The sequence below is a fragment of the Ailuropoda melanoleuca genome, chromosome 2, assembly GCF_002007445.2.
Source record: "Ailuropoda melanoleuca isolate Jingjing chromosome 2, ASM200744v2, whole genome shotgun sequence".
Lineage (NCBI taxonomy): Eukaryota > Metazoa > Chordata > Mammalia > Carnivora > Ursidae > Ailuropoda > Ailuropoda melanoleuca.
In genome coordinates, this window is record NC_048219.1 from 189,760,501 (window position 1) to 189,777,481 (window position 16,981).

Sequence of the window (16,981 nt, forward strand, 5' to 3'; positions counted from 1 at the left end):
CCTCCCTGAGACTTGATTTCTTCATTTACAAGGTGAAAATAGCAACAGCTACCCCATGGCTTGCTGGGAACAGAAGTTAGAGAACACGCAAAGAATAGGAAAAAGTCTGCTGCTGGGCAAGTAACGGGCAGTCCTAAAAAGGAGCAGGTGTGGTGGTGGAAGAGGGGTAAAGGATAAAGAGGAGGAAAACATTGTCCTCCAGAGCACACGCTGTGAGCTCAGGATTACTGAGCATTGCCCTGCGCCCTTTCAAAAAATACCAACCTGTCTGAGGTTGAAGAATGGGACATAATCTCCTGCCTGGAACAGGTCAAGAGTGCCAAATTATGTCCTGTTTGCAGAATGTTCTGGATGATGTGAACAGGACTTGAAAGGAAGTTTTGAAAATAAAAAGGGCTAGATAAGACCAGAGAGAGAAGTGAAATTCATGTGGAAAGAGGATGCCTTCTCTACGAGACTCACAGCTCCCCCCCAAGCTCCAGACCATCATTTGCACATCAGCATTTCGGGTGCCTAGAAATGGGATTCAGGGGTGGGTGTGGAAGGGCCTGTCTTCCCACGAAATGCTCAGACTCTTCTCATGGCCTGTACACCGTGAGAGTGTCTGCGATCTCCGGGTGCTCAGACTCTCCTCTTAGCTACATCTTCAGTGGCCACAGAATCCAAGAACCAGCTCTTCTTTACCTTGAAAAGTGACAATTGGAAGAAGAGCACGGGCAGATCCCCAAACAAGGGCCAAGTGTGCAGAGCCCTTTCCTAGAAGCCTAGCAGGGAAAGGCCCCATGCCCCAAGCCTGATGGCTCCTGAGAGTTTGAGAAGAACGAGATGAAGGAAGTGCGCTTGCATCCAGATCTTCTGACTGCTGAGTTTTTACCAAGACCCCGGAAGTCGGGTTTGGGCCTCTGAGGCTGCCTGCCCGCGCTCACGAAGCCCCTGCAGCAGGCGGCTACTTGCGCATTCACGGCTCTGTCCGAACCAGCTCACGGACGGGCAGACGGACCAAAAGAAATCACTGCAAGGGAAGGGTCGCCATGGATGGGAGAAGGTGTTTTTGTGAAGCTGGAACTAAGCCTCGGTCGCAGATCACAGCCGTTTCTTTGGCAATACCTGGTGCGTGCTGACAGAGACGCTCATTTTTCTGGCTGGAAGAGGAGAATGACTCACTTGATTTCCAAGTATTTCAACGTTCTCTGAAAAATGCAGTTGTAGGCTGGAGTCCAACGCTCGGAGTAGGCTCTCACACCCGTCTAGCGTCAACACGAGGAAAGCCAGCACTGCTTCTACTGGAGCTTGGTAGAGGGCTCACTCCCATCACCACGGCAGGGCTACACGCGTTCTGGATGAGCCCCCACAGTTGATGCCTAACTTCCTATAAATAGCTACAAGTCGGATCAACGGTGTATCTGCGCACACGCACAACCCCACGGCCATGCCCGTGGACAGACAACAGCGCTGGGTTACGCGCTCTGTGTGGTGTCCAGGCCTGAGCTGCCTAGACTGCTTACATTTCTGATCATCTGCTCTATTTCCCCAGATTCTGCCTTCCAGGCTGTTGGAACTTTTGGGAAAACTTTCTCGAAATTCCTCTGAAAAGCTCTGCCTCCCTCTTCCCCAGCCCCGCTTTTTTTTTTTTTTCCTCCCTACCTTACTGTCAGCTAAAACTTTTCTGAGAGAAGTGAGTGTGGCTGCTTGACACCCTCATCAGGTTGGAACCGGACTGGATCCGAGGAGATCCAACCTTTGGTCTGGAAGCGGCAAGCGTATCTGCACCAGGTGGCTGCAGCGGCTGCCTCGGGTCCCGGCCTAAGTCAGAAGGCCGTCGTGAGCTATCTCTCTGCTGCGTCCCAGGAGCTCTGTCGCATGAATCACTTACTACGCCAGCTACAGCACAGCCAGGGAGGAACCGTGCGCCACGGTGTGCTGGGTGGAACGATCCCACGGGCTCCAGCAGGTGATGTCGCGCCTATGGGTCTGCTAGACCAGTTATATTTAGGCTTCAACTAAATTTGTTTCAGGTTTTGTATTTTCCAAAGTGTTTTCACATTTCCACTTCAACTGGCCCTTAACAAAGCACCTTGTAGAGAAGCTGGACTTGGACCCGCTGCTCAAGGTGATAGAGGCCGTCGGCGGCCGGGCTGAGAATAAAACTAGACCACCAACAACCTCCACTCCACTGAAAGAGCTGTCACTAGATTTATAAATTTAATTCTAAAACACATTGCCTGTATATGGTTTTTAATTTACCTACGTGAATGCAGCCAGACTAGTTAATGTGTTCACCTACGTTATTTAAAAAGAGGGTGAGTGTGTGATGTGTAGACGTCAGACAGCTAGATAATTTTTGAGACCATTTGCTGCTAGACTACTTGGGAAGAAGGATTTCAAATTGCCTTCTGTTTCCTACAGCTAAAAGTTATCTGGACAAGCAAGGCAGTCAATGAGATTAGAAAATATTAACACTCTCATTAATCTTCAGAAGAGGAAGGCATAGGAAAGGAATGGAAAGAATAGCTCACCTCCTTTGTAGGATCCATTCGCTAAACAACCATTAATTCGGCACCTACTGTGTACCAGGCATGGTGCTGGGTGCCGGGATATAGAGTGAGGGTGTAGACAGTTGGATTCTGGAGCCCTCAGTCTTTTGAGGGGTACAGGGACCAAAAAATGGTCGCAAAGTAGTGGCAGACATACAAGTGTGCCACACCAATGAAGGACCACGTCTGGGTGCTACCGGAAAGGACAAGGGGAAGCTCCATAACAATGGGGAGTCAGGAGAGCTCCAGGGGTGAGGGTCTGGAGGAAGCTGGGGTCTACAGGTACATGGGTATTAACCAGGGACAGGGGAGAGGCGAGGGAACACGGTCCCAGGCCAAGACCCGGGAGGAGGTGGGGAACAGGACAAGAGACTGGAAGGGGAACAGAGTGGCCGCTAGTGGGAGCAAGCCAGAGGCTGGAGAATTGGGGAGGGGTGGTATCTCTCACAGGTCCCACAGGCCCCACAGGCCTGAGTGTGGCGTTCGGTCTTTAGTCTATAATACAAGCTTAGCACTGGCAGGGATGGAAACAGTGGTGGGAAGGAGGTCTGAGTATTCAGATTTGCACTTGGAAAAGATGCCTCTGCCAGTTGTTATCCCATGGAGGAGGCCGAGGACACGATGCGAAGTGTAACAGGTTAGATACAGAAGGACAAATATTGCATGAGCTCATTTATATGTGGAATCTAAAGAAAAAAAAGAAACCTGAATTCATAGTAACAGAGTAAAATAGCGGTTGCCAGAGGCTGGGGCATAAGGCACAAGGGGAGATTTAAAAACAGAAAGAAAGAAACAAAGAAACCAGAATGGTGATGGCCAGGGGCTGCGAGAAGGAGTCATGGGGAGTTATCGTTTAATGGGGTCAGAGTTTCGGTTTTTCAAGATGAAAAGAGTTATGGAGATGGACGGTGGTGAGGGTTGCACACAAGATGAATGCACTTCGTACCACAGAACTGAACACTCTAAAATGATTAAGATAGCTAATTTCATGTTATGTGTATTTTGCCACAATAAAAAGAACTGGAAAACAATTAAAAAGGAAAGAGACCATATATTTTTAGAAAACTAAAAGAAAATAAGAGATGCTTCTGGCCGCATATAAAGGGTTGGAGGGGCTAGCCTGGGAGCCACAACAGTGAGGGAGATCTGCATAAGCCAACATGCATACACATCTTATATATTATTCAGCATAAAAGGAAGATGCTAAACAGGATGTATAGAATGGTCCCATTTGTGTGGGAGAAAATGCTTACGATATTGACTGAATACATCCAGAAATATACACAATAAATGGCTAATAATTGTTACCTTTGGGGAGTGACGTGGAGGTCTAGAGGAGGCGGAAGACAATAAACTTTATTTTTAAGTCTCCTAGTTTATACAAAAATGAGAACCAAAGAACCCAACCGATTTGTACGATAAGGACTATCTATATAACATAATCATTTGATGGGTTTCTTCAAGCATTATGAAATTCCATGCCTGTGGGGGAGGAGAGTCCCGGGACATCCACGTAGTAGACCCTTCCCAGCACCTTCCCTGGGTCCCTAGAGCAGCCTGCGGAAAACCTACAGCAACCCCACCGCATATCATGACCCAGCCTTGGATTATAAGGTCCTGAAGGCAGGGGCTGCTTCATTCGTCTTCATATCCTGGGCCCAGTGCTCAGTGTTTGAGAGTAGGAGACCCTTGATTACTGATTGGATTACAAACCCAGGATGGCCTACTCATCTATTTGTCAACTGCAGAATACCATGAGTTTAATAGTTCAACCACAGATTCGACTGTTCAGTGTCCTTAACTGTCCAACTGTTTTTGGTCAGCAAGACTGACCACAACTCTAACTGTATGATATAAACCTCACAGCTCCTACAACACTACATGAACATTTATAGGAATTGTTGAGTGTTAGACCTTGAGACAGCTGTGCTAAAATCTGAAGGGTAAACACTCCAGACATAGGGCAGTGCACAGGCAACGGCCCTGAAGTCAGGAATAAGCTTGACCTGTCCATAGAGGAGAAAACAGGACAATGTTTTGGCTGGAGCAGACTAAGCAAGAGAGGGAGGTAGGCAATGCGGCCTCTGGAGGCAGAGGTCAGGCTGATGGGAGGCTCCTTTACCACTTTTGACAACTCAGGAGGTCTCTGTGCTATGTAGCTATGTGGGCTACAGTTCTCGCTCTTCTCTGTGCACGTCTTGGCCTTCCTGCTGGGTTCTACCCACCTGACCTCGTCCCACCCAGGCCCTCTCCTCTCCTGGTCCTTAGATCCATCCCATTTGATTCACATCCAGTTCTCTAGATGCTGGCCACCAGTTCCAGCTACGTGTCATGGCAAACCTTAACTGCACATTCTCCATTCTTACACTTAAGTCAAGGGTAGAAGCATCCAGCACCAGAACCTAGCAGAGCCTAACCTGTGATGACATTGATTTTAGCGCCTTTGACCTAACAGAGAGGTGCAAATGAGATCGTCATATGGAAAGTGCTATTTTGGGCAAGCAGAGGGCCAGAGCGTGGACCAAGATGAGTGATGGGCCCCCTCATACCCGGCCACTCAGTGTGGCCCGTGCCCTGGACATGCATCATCTAAAAAGACAGCTGCCGAAGGTTGGTCCTGCCAAGGAGTAGCTCATGGTATATGAGCCATAGTAAATTAGCATTTATTTAGTGCCTACTGCATAGCAGAAGTCTGCACGTATTTGCCTCACAGCATCCTCCCATCACCATCTTGTAAGTGAGAATGACAAGGCCCTGAGAGGTATATTTGTCTGTCCAGGTCACACGATGGAGCTAGAATTTGAAGCCAACTTTTACCCTTTCTATTATTCCATCTTAGTATATCTTTTGCCTATATCATCACCCCTGGAAGGAAGTAAAATTTTGATTTTTTATAATCATGGCACTTTGCTTAAAAACTTTAGGGCCTCTTGTGTGTTCCTGACTTCTTAGCCATACTCTCCCATATATTTATCTTCATAATTAAGATCTAAAAGTTATAAATAGATATTACTCTTCCCCAAGGCACAAACTTTGTCATTTCCAACAGCATTGCCAAATTTTAGAAGGAAAACTGCTCCCGTTTTATGGGTAAGTAAACTGAGGCTCAGCACAAGTCAGTGCAGCCACACAGGAGTGTCCTGCCAGGGGAAGAACCAAGGTCCTGCTGACACAAGTCTGGGCTGCTTTCCACCAACAGATCCCACCCGACTGCACTTAACATCCTACACCAGCTCGTAGCCGTTGGTCTTTCGGCCATGGAATTCCTTTCTGTGTCTTTCTTCAATAAGACTACTTCTCGCCCATCTTCAGCAAGGCCAGTTGGTCCTACGACCACTCCGTCCAGGGGTATTTAGGAAAGCTGATGATGGGGAGACTGGAAAAGAACTACCTTCTTCCCCTCTCAAGCTCCAAGACAAGAGCAAAAAGACAAAGAGTAAGCAGGGAGGAGCCCAGAGAGGGTTACCGGTCAAATGGGTGTTGGAGAATGGGGCCCCTACCTCAGGCCCACACTGGGAAGGAGACAAGCCCAATCCACCGTAGCCACTGCTGGACCAGCCGTGGGAGGTCGTTCTTGAAACATGGAACAAAGGAGTGGAGGCAGCAGGAGCAGGCCAGCTCCAGGAGACAGACAGACATTCAGACAGACAGACAGGGCTACGTGTATTATGTGTCTCCTCCCAAAGTCCCATAGCAGATGGGCTGTCTCTACGTGAAGAAAAGCAGGGGAGGGCTGAGAGAGCCCAGGAGGGGGTCCTTACGGAAGAGCCACTGCCCTGACAAATTTCAGTGTGAAGAAAACACCTTTCACGGTTGAATGTTTAGCAGTTTCCCGAACAACCGGAAAACCAAACTCCATGTCGGTTCTCATTTTCACCTTCACCCTAGCAGATCCATTCTTTTAATACATGAAATCTTGATTATGACATTTTCAAACATCTGTGGGCTCATCTTTAAGAGCAAACACTTCGCTCTCTGCAGCTCGAAATGTTTTCCAGCTTTTCTTTTACCCTCATCCTTGCTGGACTGTTCTCCAGGCAACGGATGGAACCTAATACGTTTGAAGACACTTGAAGACATAAATGCAAAGCGAGTTTATATTCTGTGTGTTTTCTCATGTTTTTAACACAAAGACTCTATTTTGTGATACGATTCTAACGCTTCTCTGTTCGGCATATTTTTGGCTGTCTTAGGAGCCGTGAACTCTGGATGACATCTGCGCATTTCTCATCCCAGTAGAAAGGCTGGATTCAGACTCAGGAAGAAGGGGGAGGGGCACAGAGCAGTGAGCAAAGGTACTCCTCTGGGACTCTGGAGACATGGGTGACTCAGGTTAGCCCTGGGCCTCACCGCCCAGCTGTCGCTGACAGGGGCCACCTGTATCCTCTTCTCGTTGAATGAAAATGTGAGGTTAAATAACAGCACAAAATACTCACGGATCTCGCAGTTTGCACCCACCCAACCATGGGGGCAGTGGCAGGTATAACCATTGGGCTGGTCCAGGCAGGTGCCGGCGTGATGGCAGGGGTTACTGTCACATTCGTTTATGTCGATGTCACACTCTTCACCTAGGGAGATCAAGAAACCCAGTGGTGACAGCTGGCTGCATGAGCGGCATTGTCACCCACCACTGCTCCAGCCAAGCTGAGATCTGAGGCCGGGGTCATGGTCTCCAGCTACGGAGCCCAATTGGCTGTGTACATAAAGTGCAGAACTCTCCCCAGAATGTCAGACAAGGGATCTTTTGCTTAAGTAAAACTAAAAAAGAAAAAAAAAATGGCACTGGTCAAAAGAATCTCCTTTATCTAGTCAAATAGTTAACTGAGGCTGATTCTCATGTCTGAATAAACCTTTTGAGGTTGATGGGAAAAGCGAACTGGGGTTCCTGCTTTTATTTTAAAAGTCTATTTTATTTTGAATTTCATCAGCTGAATCTTCTTATTTATTTTCCAGAAAGCCAAAAATTCAGTTTATGGTTTGTTTTTTTTTTATTTTTTTAATTAATTAATTTATTTTTTGTGGCCAAGTGTTTGCGTGTGTGAGTCTGGATATTTGACTATTTTCTGGATAGTTCTAGGGCACAGCTGTGTGCCTAGTCAGAGTCAATTATGAACATTTACTTCACTTTCCCAATCCCTGGATATGCTTCTGGGAAAGATGGAAAAGCACAGGAAGAGCATCAGTGTCCCCCCCTCCCAAAAGAAGACAGTTCTGAGGACTAGGGTTAGTCTAGCTCTGACTCAAATCTCCCCTGGGAAACGATGGCCCCAGGGAAGCTCACGTTCACTCCAGCCTGTCCTTCCCCCATGATGAAAAATGTGATCTGGAGCTCCTGACTCTGCCTAGACACAACATTTTGGGGCATCCCTGTCCCCATCAGAGAAAGCCTGGTTTAAACTAACAAACCAGACCATGGGCTGATGTCTCAGTGGTCCAAACTCCAACTTACAGGAAGTAGCTTGTTATCACAAGTTACAAAAACAAAGCCACCTTTACCGATTTTAAGCAATACTATGAGCCAATACAAGATGGGTATGCGTCTCAAACTGAAAGGCATCTCATCAAATGAATGGAACAGGATACTTCAAATTGAGGCAACCTCTCTTATTAGTTTGAAAATGAGAAAAAGAAAATTTCAAAATAGATCTCTTTTTGCTTAGATGCGTATAAAAGGTGATACTCAAAAAACAGAACAAACCAAAAAACCCTTTAGCGCTGCTATAGTCGTTGACTAAAGCAAAGGTGCAAAATCAAATATTTTGTCCGTTTTCAAAGGCGATGTTTCGGTGTACACGCGGACAGTTACTTCCAGCTTACTTAATTAGTATTAAAGTACTTTCCTGTCTGCTAGTGGTTTACCTTGCATTTATTAAACCACCATATGTGACTCCCAGCCCATTTTAGAGCAGGAATCTCATGCTGAAATATTCCGTGTCTGTTTCATTTCACACTTCTTACCTGGCATCTGACTATTTTATTTTTAACTAAGTGAAATCTGTCGAATAAAACGTTTATTACTTCGAGGCCCTACTAGGTTGATTGTAATTCAGTAGTGTCTACGTGAATGTGTTTCCCACAATAAATATAGTCATTTACATCAATGGCAAAGACATGAAATTGATTGCCTCTCACTAACCTATTTCAAAGGTCGTCTTGCTATTAATGGGGCAATCACTCCGAGTGTAAAAGGGCACAGACTTAACTATTAGAGCCTGCATTACAAGGTAGACTAGTTGAGAAGACATATAAACAAGAACGTGCTGAGAAACATTAAAACGATTAAATCAAGGGCCTTGACAAATATATATACATCAGTACTACTTTCCAACCATTTGGGAAGACAAGCTTAATTGAGGTATTTATTGGACAATGGCTGTCTCGAGCTGGCCATTGAAAACTGCCAAGTTCTGCAATAAAATGTCTGTTAACTTTGCAGCCACAGCTGCAGAAACAGCCTGACTTCTCCGTGCTTCCACCGCCCGGCAAAACTCAAAAGCTCCACGCTGCTCTGCAAGTCCAATGTCAGCGTCAAACCCTTCTAATCCCCTCAATTCTAGGCAGTCCTAGAGCTAGTCCAGCCCATCTGTTCCTGCTCTGGTGCAGAGCTTTTTGGACCAGCAAGGTAAACGCCCAATCCAGGGTCCAGACTAGCCCCTAAGGCAAGTATAGGTTTTTGGATCTCCAAGGGGCGCTAACGTAGTTGGGAGAAGTCTGTGGTCTGTAGGTTTGTCTCCTCCTGGGGCTTCCCCTTGATTGGAAGGATTTGATAGGAATAGAAAACTGACAGGCAAATAGAATGAACTCATAGGTATGGATAAACTATCAAGACTCAGGATCTAAAGGACTGGGAACCAGAGAGAGGCCCAAGCCCATCCACATCTGGATTTCTTCACCTCTGTGTTCTTAGGGCCATACTGGGGACAGATTAAATGACACTAGCTAAGAATATAAACTCCATGCCAATCTGGGGCGCAACCAGCCAGCAGCTATTTCCATAGCAACAGGTCCTCTGGCCAACCCCTGGGGTGATGCATAGGGCACAGCGACCCTTGGATTATTCTAGTGGTCTATCTTACAGACTAAGGCTCCTGACCTCTGGTTGAATTGCTTATCCTCCACCTGGCTCTCAGTTCGAGACCTTCACCATGCCCTAAGCTGGTGGTAGGAATATGGACATGGGGTGATTCTGATGGTGTCCCTTGAGGAAAATTTTCAACCAGAAGACTTCCAAACGTGACTGCTCTTGTCTGCCTTACAACAATCATGCTTTCTGACATCAGAAATACGCAAAGTACTTGAAGATTTATTATGAATTATAGAGAGCGACTCTGTTGTACGTATATTCATTTGTATGTAAATCCATTTCTAGTTCCCCATAGTAAGAGTATTACGTTTTTGTATGCGACTCAGCACCCCATCATCCCATTCAAGCCATATGCATTCTGGCTTATTTTAGAAGAGTTCTTGGTGTATTATATCACCTTGCCTTACTCAGAGTTGACTTAATAAATCTTTATGCTTTTGCTGGCTTGGGCCAGATGACTTTTTTGTTGACTCGCTTACTTTCTTTTTAAATTTGAGTTGGGGAAAAAATCAATTACTTTTAAATCACTGTTGTGCTTGAATAACATTTGTAAAGAGAATACATAATGAAATTTCTACTTGACTAAGGCTGGAAGTCGGAGTCTGAGCTTTAAATCTTTTACAATTTCTTTTCAATCTACTACTTTCTCAGGCAGTATGTAAAGCAGGTATCAAATTTGATAGTATTTATGCAAATTTACAAGTGCGCTCTTTAATCCTGTATGCTTTACTCAGATACATGAAAGTGAAAAAAAAATTTAAAAGTCACTGCTATGAGTAAATCCTTCAATTAATACAGCCCACACTGAATGATATCAATGAAAATCATTATAATCAGAATACCGAGTATTAAATATAGAGCTACTGTGTGCCAGGCGTTAGACTGGGTACTTTAACTATACCTCCTTCATGCTTCCCAGGTATTTTATTCTAGATGAAATGAATGTTAAAAACTATCTGGAACTTCTTCCGCTGTGATGGAGTTACAGAAAGATCTCTTGGCCTCCCACAGTAAAGCGGATGAAATATAAATTTAAGGAAAAACACTTTGAAGACATTAGACAACAGGCAATACACCCAAGAGAAGGAAAACAGAACAGCTGAGTGCCGTGATCGTCCTGGCTTCCTGCCTGCCGCCGACTGAGAACACAGTGTTTCCCTGAAACAAGGACAACCAGACTTTGTGGGAGACGAGTTAGCTGCAACGTGCGGGACAGGCTCCCAGAGAAGACAGAGCCATTAAAAAAAAAAAAAAAAAGCGTCAGAAACGCGCTGTGTCCCCTTGAGTTTGTGGCTGAATCCTGTGTGTGAGTACATTGGAACTCCATGGGCTTGGTAAACACCATGAAGGATGAGCAGTTCCCGGAGCTCCTAGAGGACTGTGTTCAAAATCTCACAAGTCAGAATGCAGATATTTCATTAATCACCCAGTGCTTCAGTCGGACAAGGTGGCAGAGCATCTCTAACCCTAGAGAAAAGGCGAGCACAGACCCACTCCCCAAAATAGAAAAGCAAAACTTGAAAGGATCAATCAGGTCAGCAGGTAACTTACTGCCAGGAAAAAAAAAAAAAAAAAAGGCCAGCACTTAAAAAAAGAAACACAAAAAGCCCAGTCACTCAGTAACTTAACTTACAATGACCATCCATCCACACAAGGACTGTTACCTGTGCAAAGAGATAGGAATATGTGACTCATAACCAGAAGAAATATCAGTCCAAAGACACGAGTGCAGAAATCACGGATGATGGTGAGTAAACAACGAATTTGTTCAAAATGTGAAGGAAAATATGAATAAAATTAGGATAGAAAGGAAAGATCTAGAAAAGAACCAAATGGAACACCTAGATATGAAAATTACAACATCTGAAATTAAAAACAATAACTAATGATTTTCACAGCAGACTAGATTCTGCAGAATAAATCAGTAAACTTGACAACAGCAATAGAAGCTAAACACACTGAGGCTCAGGGAAAAAAAATTATTTTCAACTCAATAGAGACTCCGTGACCTGTTGTACCATTTAAAGTAGTCTAACAGATGTAATTAGAGTCCCAGGAAAGGGGAGTGAGGCATAAAACAATATTTGGTGGAATAATGGCTAAAAATTTTCCAAATTTGATGAAATTATAAAACCACAGATCCAAGAATTACACCAAATCCCAAGTGAGATAAACACCAACAAAATCGCACCAAAGAACGTCATGATCAATTTGTTAAAAGCCAGTAATCAAGGAAAAATCCTAAAAACAGCCAGAATGAGATTTCTGCTTCCCAAACACTGAAACAGAAATATTTTTCCTACTCCTCCAACAAGCAAAAACTCTCGACATTATACAGGAAACAAACATGAGAAGCTTCTGAGAGGTCAGGAGGAGACAGACTGGCCGGGAAACTCAGGACCCATGCAACAACGTGGCGGTGAGCTCCTGAGTTTTCTTCTGGCTGCTTATGTTCCAGACCAGAGGCTGGAGAGGCCAGCAACTCAGGAGTGCCCAAAAAGTGCATGGAAAAAAAAGAAAAAAAAGCCCCAACTACATAACACACTTACAAATACTCCATGGATCAAGGAGAAAATCTAAAGGAACCCAAACAAAATTGAATGAAAATGAAAATTGACATAAAATTTGTGGGACACAGCCAAAGAATTGGGGTTTTTTTTTTTAAGATATTATTTATTTACTTTAGGGAGAGAGAGGAGAGGATCCCAAGCAGGCTCCACGATGAGTGCAGAGCCCAACACGGGGCTCGATCCCAGGACCCTGAGATCATGACCTGAGCTGAAATCACGAGCCACCCAGGTGCCCCCACAGCCAAAGAACTGTTGAAGGGCGAATTTATGGCACCAAATTATATAGATGAGAAATAAGGAAGAGCCTCAAATCAATAATCTAAGGTCTCACCCAAACACGCTAGAGGAAGAGCAGAATAAACCCGAGCTTAAAAAGCCGATCTCAAAAGGTAAATGAGCCGTTGGTTTGAGTGTCTAATTATACAACAATGATTGGCCTAATTCACTCCACTTAGTCAATTAGGGAGCTTTTGAGTGCTTAATAGTTGGCCAAGAGTAAGTTTTGCTAACTCTCAGGTAACATTAAAGAGTATTTGGTGCCAAAGTAGCACTTGAAAGAGGACAGGCAGCATCATTCCTTACGTGGTGGAAGTGCATATGTTATCAGACTTCCACAGCATGCTGATTCTCAGAATACTATAGATTCTTCTTAAGGGGGAAGAAAGGTTCTATGATCAACAATATTTGGAAAATAAACAAAGGCAAATAAAATTCTTTACTGGAAGACTTCTCAGAGCCTGTAGTTCCCAGACATCCTTTGTGAATCTCCACATGGTACCATGTCCCAAATTTATTTGGCCACAGATGATTTTCCAAGAAGCATCTCATGGGACCAGTGTTCTGTAAAACATATTAACAGCACAGCTCTCCAAACAACTTTGGGAACTGTTCTGCGGTCCTCGGCAGTCAGAACGGTTACCAGGGCTGAAGAGAAATAAACATTTGTTGTTTTCAAAGACCAATTTAGAGTGATGGTGGAACCTGCTTCATGGAGGAGTCCCACTGCTCCCTCTGATCAGGGTGAGTACCTCCAAGAGACACCTGGGGGTGGGCTGGGGGAACAGAGGAGACCAGGGGGCAGGAGATGGAGGGAAGAACATTACTGAGAAGATCGTGACTTGGGGTGCTCAGGAACCAACCAGGGCAAGGCAGGAAATGCTGGATGGGACCAGACTGCTGGGGTCTTGACAATCACGCTAAGGGCTTTGATCTTTCTCTTAAAAACAATGAAATGCCAATAAGCAACATTTAAGTAGGAAGCAACGGGATTAGAGATTCATTTCATTAGGTCTCCACAGTGTGGGGAATGTGTTAGGGGTGAAGGTGAAGGGGTGTGAGGAGACCAGTAAGAGGGGCTGCATTAATGTGGGCGGAGATGAAGGCAGCCCAGTGTCAGCTCCAGGAAGTGAGAGGATCTAAGAGGTTCTAGGATTCTTTGCTGGTTGGATGCAGATAAGGGAGAAGAGGATGAGAGGACAAAATGAGACCCTAATTTCTGGGCAGAACAACTTGAGGTGCTGCTAATACCACTTATTGAGCTAACAAACATTTCAAGAAGGAAGGGAGGGGACACCTGGGTGCCTTAGTCAGTTGAGCGTCCCACTCTGGGTTTCAGCTCAGGCCATGATCTCAGGGTCCTGGGGTCAAGCCCTGAGTAGGGCTCTGTGCTCATCGATGAGTCTGCTTGAGATTCTCTCCCTCTCCTTCTGCCCCTCCCCACCCTTTCGCCTCTAAAATAAATAAATAAATCTTTTTAAAAAAATGAAGAAAGAAGGAAGAAGAAAATCTATAGCTCAAGGTATCTGAGAGATACCAAAGACCGAATGCTGATTAGGAAGTTGGAGATTTGGCAAATATTCTGGAGAAAAGATTGCAGTTTATCTCCCATAAGATACCCAGATAAATTTGAAATGGATTAAAGATTTGCATGCACAAAATTAACTAGTATGTTATTAGGATAATATAGGAGAATGTTTATAAAATCTAGGGTAATATAGGAGAATATTTATAAAATCTTGATGTGTAGGGTCTTTCTAGCAAGAAACTAAAGAAAAGAGAGCAAAAGAAAATATCGAGATTTAATTATGCAAAAATAAAATATAATATAGGAAATCAAAACACTCTTATACATTTAAAAGGCAAATGGCAGTAGAAAAATATTTGCAACCTATGGAATATAAAATGTCATATATGTTAAAATGTGTTATATATGTGTCATATATGTTAATATGCTAAAACCTATGGAATATAAAATGTCAAAATGTTAAAAAGGGCTATTTCAAATCAAGGATCAAGATTAACATAAGTGTTAGCTAACTGAAATTGAAATAAAAATTTAAAGTAAAAGAAAGGAAGGTAGAAAGGTTGGTTAACATAAATGGTAGAAAAGCAAAGAAAGGCTATGAATAGGGAGTTTACAAGAAGAGACACAAATGACCATACATGTAATTTGAAAGTATTCAATCTCACTATGAGTCAAAGACCTACAAACTAAGACAACACTTAAAGGGCATTTTTGGCCACCAGAATGACAATTCTCAGTATCTGTGTGAAGTCAAGAAAATAGGTACTCCTGTACACTCTAGATAGGAGTGAATTTGGTACAGTGCTTTTTCTCAAGAGCGATATGGAAATATGTACATACTTTCCTGGACCCTGGCACTCTGGGAAATTAGCTCAAAGAAATAATCAGACAAGTCCACAAAGATGTACATACAAGAATACTCACTGCAATGTGGTTTATAGTAGGGAAAATTCTCAACTCCCCCAAAAGCTGAATTGGCGATGTGTTAGGGAAAAACATTTTATATAATGGGCTATAGGGCAGCCAGTAAAATGCTAAAACAGAAGGATATTTCTTCAGGTGGAAACACATTTATGATATACATGTATTTTCAAGTGAGAAGTAGGTTACAATAGTGTAGGAGCCATATGATTCCTTTTTGAATTCATATGCATATGCATATGCACTATACACTATATGTTATACACACAGACCTTCCAGAAAATCTCTGGATATATTTGTATCAAGATATTAACAATGGCTGCCTCTGAGCAGGGTGGTGCTAAGCAGTGGGGTTTTTTCCTATGGTCTTATATTTTCTAATCTTCCCTCCATGCTTTTTATGATTTGCAAGATAAAAATGTCTGGGAAAAGAAAACCCAGAATGCTTCCCCAATATTATTTTTGCATCCATTGATGAGTATAAATGTCTGTGTGTGTTTATAAACCAGTCAGCAAAACAACCATCTGCGAATCATTTTCTGGAATGAGCCCACTTCTCAGTCCCAGGAAAACCCAAAAGGAAAACACAGGATGTGACACAGATACATAGAAGGAAGATCAGAAGTCGCCTCTCCCACATCTTGACTGTTGGCATCTTCCCCAGAAGCACACAAGAGGCTCCGCAGGGATGGACCGGGAGCCCGTGCTCCGTGAAATCCTCCAGGGTTGGGGAGGTGGCCGCAGTGGCTCGGCAGGGGAGAGAGCGAGCACGGCAAGGTGCTCTCCAGCCAGTGATAACACAGGCTTTCCTGCAGCTGAAGTCCCCACCTTCTTCCATGGGCACTTTATATGTCAACCTTTCCCAACTTGCAAACCAGAGAGACCGAGATGTTTTTGTTGGTTGAGCAAGCTCTGAACACCTAGACTTGTCTGCATTTCAGGACTTTTGGGTTCTGATGAAAAAGCAAAGGATGGAACCTTTCCTACCCCAGTGATTCAGAGTTCCTTCTGAGAATATGACAAAAATGCGAGCCTCCTCTCAACAGAGACACATATGTACAATGTTTCACAACCAATTTCAGGGATTCAAAATCTTCCTGAAGCCCCCAGGGTAGGGCGTGATTTAGAAGGCTCCCTAGTCCAGAAATGACTCTGCCCACTCAGAGCTCAGCGGCCACTAAGGGTTCTCTTGCACCCAGCCCGGCGCCCTGCTCTCCTGATCTACTTTGCTCTTGGCAGTTCTGTCTCCCCATCCCCCCCACCTCGAGCATCTGTACCTTCACTAACAACCAACACTCTTCCCCTCACTGCCCACCACCACCTCTCCCCTTCGTTTTACAAAATCCCGCCACTGTTGTACCTTTCAGTAAAAATAAATGTGGTCACTGAATGCAGTTTCTAGAAAAGACACATTTGATCCTTCCTTTCCCCTTCTTCCGTGAACACTTAAACTTTCTCAGCTGTTGGTGTAATGGCTCATTTCTCATGTTTCAAAGCTACGGCTCTGGAAACGTAGAGCAGTGGCAATGTCAGCAAGTCTCTGTACCAAGTGCTGAATTCAGAAGAACTTCATTTAATGACAACACAGCCAATTGTTTTAAAATAGATTTTTGTCCAAGCAACGCCAGTTGCATTTTGCAATGGTATTCATATTTTGCAATAACGTATGCATAGAAATTTCTGAGTTTTTGTTTTTCTTTTAATTGCTGCCATCTTCGGGATTTGGGAGTAAATTTGAAAACTCAGTTCCCGGACCACTTGCCTGTAAACCCAGGTGTGCAGACACAGGTGCCATTCAGGCCCTCACTGTCACAAGTGCCTCCGTTCAGACAGCTGACATTGGCGCAGGGGTCCTTGTACGACTCACAGTGTATTCCTGCGGAGAAAAAGATACAAAAGGGGTCACTCGCTAAGGGATCTCCAGCCCCCATGGCCTCTGGAAACAAAGTGTTGGAACAGCCCTGAACTCTATGAAGGCAGATTCCCAGAGGCACACGTGTGTGTGTGCACGTGTGTGTGCATGCACACCCATGTGCCCATTCTTGACTAGACTGTCGAGAGGACACAT

The 16,981-nt window shown here is 44.4% G+C and overlaps 1 protein-coding gene across 1 annotated transcript in view; it reads right to left on the reverse strand.

Moving 5' to 3' along the window:
* DNER (delta/notch like EGF repeat containing) overlaps positions 1-16,981 on the reverse strand; it is a gene marked incomplete at its 5' end in the record, with an annotated part of 319,258 nt that overhangs the window by 9,238 nt on the left and 293,039 nt on the right. The window contains 2 exon segments of the mRNA XM_034655313.1: positions 6,971-7,102; positions 16,676-16,789. Of these exon segments, the coding sequence (XP_034511204.1) occupies positions 6,971-7,102; positions 16,676-16,789 (246 nt within the window).